The 2,872-nt window shown below is 50.7% G+C and overlaps 1 protein-coding gene across 1 annotated transcript; it reads left to right on the top strand.

Moving 5' to 3' along the window:
• The first annotated feature begins 750 nt into the window (after window positions 1-750).
• Window positions 751-2,866, top strand: LOC116379788 (sorting nexin-21-like). Its single transcript, XM_031841756.1, has 4 exons — window positions 751-1,416; window positions 1,934-2,130; window positions 2,219-2,360; window positions 2,430-2,866. Exons 1-4 carry the CDS (start codon window positions 1,071-1,073, stop codon window positions 2,597-2,599), a joined length of 855 nt encoding a protein of 284 aa, XP_031697616.1. The 5' UTR covers window positions 751-1,070; the 3' UTR covers window positions 2,600-2,866.
• Window positions 2,867-2,872: the final 6 nt, after the last annotated feature.

Raw genomic sequence — 2,872 nt, 5'->3', positions numbered from 1 at the left:
CTCGCCGTGCGTTGGGTTGTCCCGGCTGCCGGCTGAGCCGCTGCATTATTAATGTGCGACATGGTTTCCATTGAGAGGCCAGCGGCTCTGTAACTGCAGCCAGCCCGGCCTGCTGCCGTGTGGCGGGGTAGTCTTTAACGTGACCTCCGTGTCCCGCTGGTCTCTGCGGTCTACTGTGAGGAATTTAAGTTTTAAAGCGCTCCTAGCGATGGATATTCTGTGTTACAATATGTTTACCTGTAGAAGGCTTAAACTAAAGCGAGAGTTACTGAATTAGTTGTGCACTGTGAGAAACCAGAGAATTTATGACACCGCCATAAAGTCAGAGAGAGGGGGATGTTGCTAGTTTCTGAGCACAGCCTTCAAGAAGGGGGGTGAATTGGTCAAGGAAGTGACTGACTGAAGTCTGAAGAGTTCAGCCAATCACTGAGCTGATCGATGGGCTGAGGAATGTGTAATATGAGACATTTCAGAGACTTTGGAGGGACAAAGAAACTGTGAATCCCTGGAGAAAATCAGACCTCATCTGGACCACGAGGCGGACACACCAGTCTGTCGTGTGGTGCGGATGGGGCCTCTATTTCATGAAATATTACTATTGATAGTTAATTCAGATTGTAACTGCATTTGCTTTTGTTAGTATATTAAATTCCTTTGACTTAAACTTCAACCAGCTGATTCGGCCCTGCTTAATGATGGAAGAAAGAGAGCCGGGGGGGGGGGCTGCCTCTTCTCCTCTGAACAAGGAGGGGGGCTTTTTCCTTTACCTTTTGTTTGAGAAATTTTGAACATAACACTACATTCAGTCCAGGAGAGGAAAGGTATAAAAGACAACATGGCGTCATCTTAGACTATACCGTCTTCAGTCCTCATCTGTTCCAAAACGTTATGAACTAAACCGTGAAATACAAATCGTTGATAATTATGCGTTGTATCCATATTTACACCATTATAGCATCAGGTTATGAAAGCAGAACGTTATAAACACTTCCTCTGCTCTATGAAGTAGTTATTTAATTATTTAAGCTTTAGTCGTCCCTGTTGGATGATTATTGAGCCTACAAGTTTAAATGTGTTCCCCTGTTGTCTCTGCAGCCCCCCCCCCCGGCGGCGTCATGGCGTCCCGGCTGCTCGACCGTCTGAAGCGCTCCTTGTTTAAAGACGGTCAGGGGGCGGGACCTGAACAGGAAGCCCCATGTGGACAGGAAGAGGAGGGGTTTAAAGAGGATGGCTGGGAGGCGGAGCTGGAGGAGGAGGAGTGTGTGACCGATCGGTTGGGGGGGACGCTGTGCTTCGACGGTGGCGGAGGAGGAGGAGGTGAAGGAGGCGAGGACGGAGGCGAGGGCGAAGGATCGGGGCTGGACAGCGACTCCGACTTCCTGGGAGAGTCGATGGAGGAGGGGCTTAGCAGCACAGGTGAGCTGCTCTTTAACACCTGCGACATCATAAACTTCTTAAAGTGAGGTTTTGCTCATACGAGTGTTCCAGGTGGGATTCATGAGGAGGTTCAGACCTGCTCTGCTCCATTTCATTCAAAAACCAAGAAACGTGTCACACTGTGGAGCTCAACGTCCTGCAGCCAGACATCAGGAGGCGAAGACGCCATAAATATGCTTCATGTATCATTTACGCGTTTGTTCGCTAGAAATGCGTCGTTCGCTGGAGACGCGTTTGCTCGAGGATTTTATTGGTACTGAAGAGAAACTGGTCGATGTGAGATCACATGTGTGAGCCACAAATCTGTTCTTACACGAGGTTCAATGTACACGATCACTATTACATGTAATATTGTAATTAATCTTAGAAGGAAAAGATCGTTCTGCTTCTTATTGAATCCTGTGTGTGTCATTAGTTACTCGCCGAGAAATACACGTGTGTCGTACATTAGAGTCGCAGTAGATTAATGTCACCTGACCCCTCGTCTCACCTGTAGACACCAGTCCTGTGGGCGTGTCCCCGGTGGGCCCCCCCACGTCCTTCCTGCTGACTCGGCATCTTCAGGAGAGCTGGAGGACCCTGCGTGGACTCGGTGGAGGAAGTCCCACCTCGACCGGGAGGCAGCTGACAGACGACTTGCTGTTCGAGGTGACGGACGCCAGCGTGGTGACGGACGCCTCCTCTAAATACGTGGTGAGTTCAAAGAGCCTGGGGGGGGAATAGAAAATCTTTATGAACCGGCATGAGTCGGCACTTTAAAGAGCCTCTTGTCTCCCTCCAGCTGTACACCATCCACGTCATCCAGTCCGGCGGGAGCGACAAGACTCCGGCCGTCATCACCCACCGATACTCCGACTTCCAGCGGCTCCACGCCACGCTGCGTCATAACCACAGAGACCAGATGGAGCGCGTCTGCTTCCCGCGTAAGTAGAAGTCCTATCGTCTTATATTAAAACTGTTTCAACTGCTAAACCAGTTTCCTGTTTGTGCAGGAAAGAAGCTGCGCAGGAACTTCACGGCGGAGACGATCGCCAAGCGGAGCCGAGCGTTCGAGCAGTACCTGTCTCACCTGTGTTCCCTGTCGGCCCTGCGGGGGGCGCTGTGCGTCCGACAGTTCTTCTACCTGACCGACCTGCAGACCGGACAGCTGCTCATCAGGTAACACTGACGCACCGCTCACATCAATGTCCGTTCCAAAACCGGCATCAAAACAGGAAGTCAGTGGTACAGTAGTAAAGCCCGCCTCTAGCTTGATTTGATTGGCCGCCTCGGTCGATTGTGACATTGACGAGCTGGTGCTGAAAATTTAAGAATCAGAGGAGGAAAAAACACAGTTTTACAAGCGACCAGGCGGCAACTTTCGGTTCTTTAAAGTTCTCCAAAGCTTCAAGCGGCATTCTCTCTAGTGTCCACCAGGGGGCGACTCCTCTGGTTG

This window comes from Anarrhichthys ocellatus, unplaced genomic scaffold (assembly GCF_004355925.1).
Source record: "Anarrhichthys ocellatus isolate YVR2014 unplaced genomic scaffold, GSC_Weel_1.0 scaffold5213, whole genome shotgun sequence".
Taxonomy (NCBI): Eukaryota; Metazoa; Chordata; class Actinopteri; order Perciformes; family Anarhichadidae; genus Anarrhichthys; species Anarrhichthys ocellatus.
Note: the sequence above shows the minus strand (reverse complement) of the source record. Positions and strands in the feature narration are given on the sequence as shown.

Excerpts from the sequence above, each read along its gene's own strand:
- LOC116379788 (XM_031841756.1), top strand. The coding sequence starts at position 1,071 with ATGTGTTCCCCTGTTGTCTCTGCAGCCCCCCCCCCCGGCGGCGTCATG. Across the intron at positions 1,417-1,933 it reads GGAGGGGCTTAGCAGCACAG|ACACCAGTCCTGTGGGCGTG; the intron begins GTGAGCTGCTCT and ends TCTCACCTGTAG. Across the intron at positions 2,131-2,218 it reads ACGCCTCCTCTAAATACGTG|CTGTACACCATCCACGTCAT; the intron begins GTGAGTTCAAAG and ends GTCTCCCTCCAG.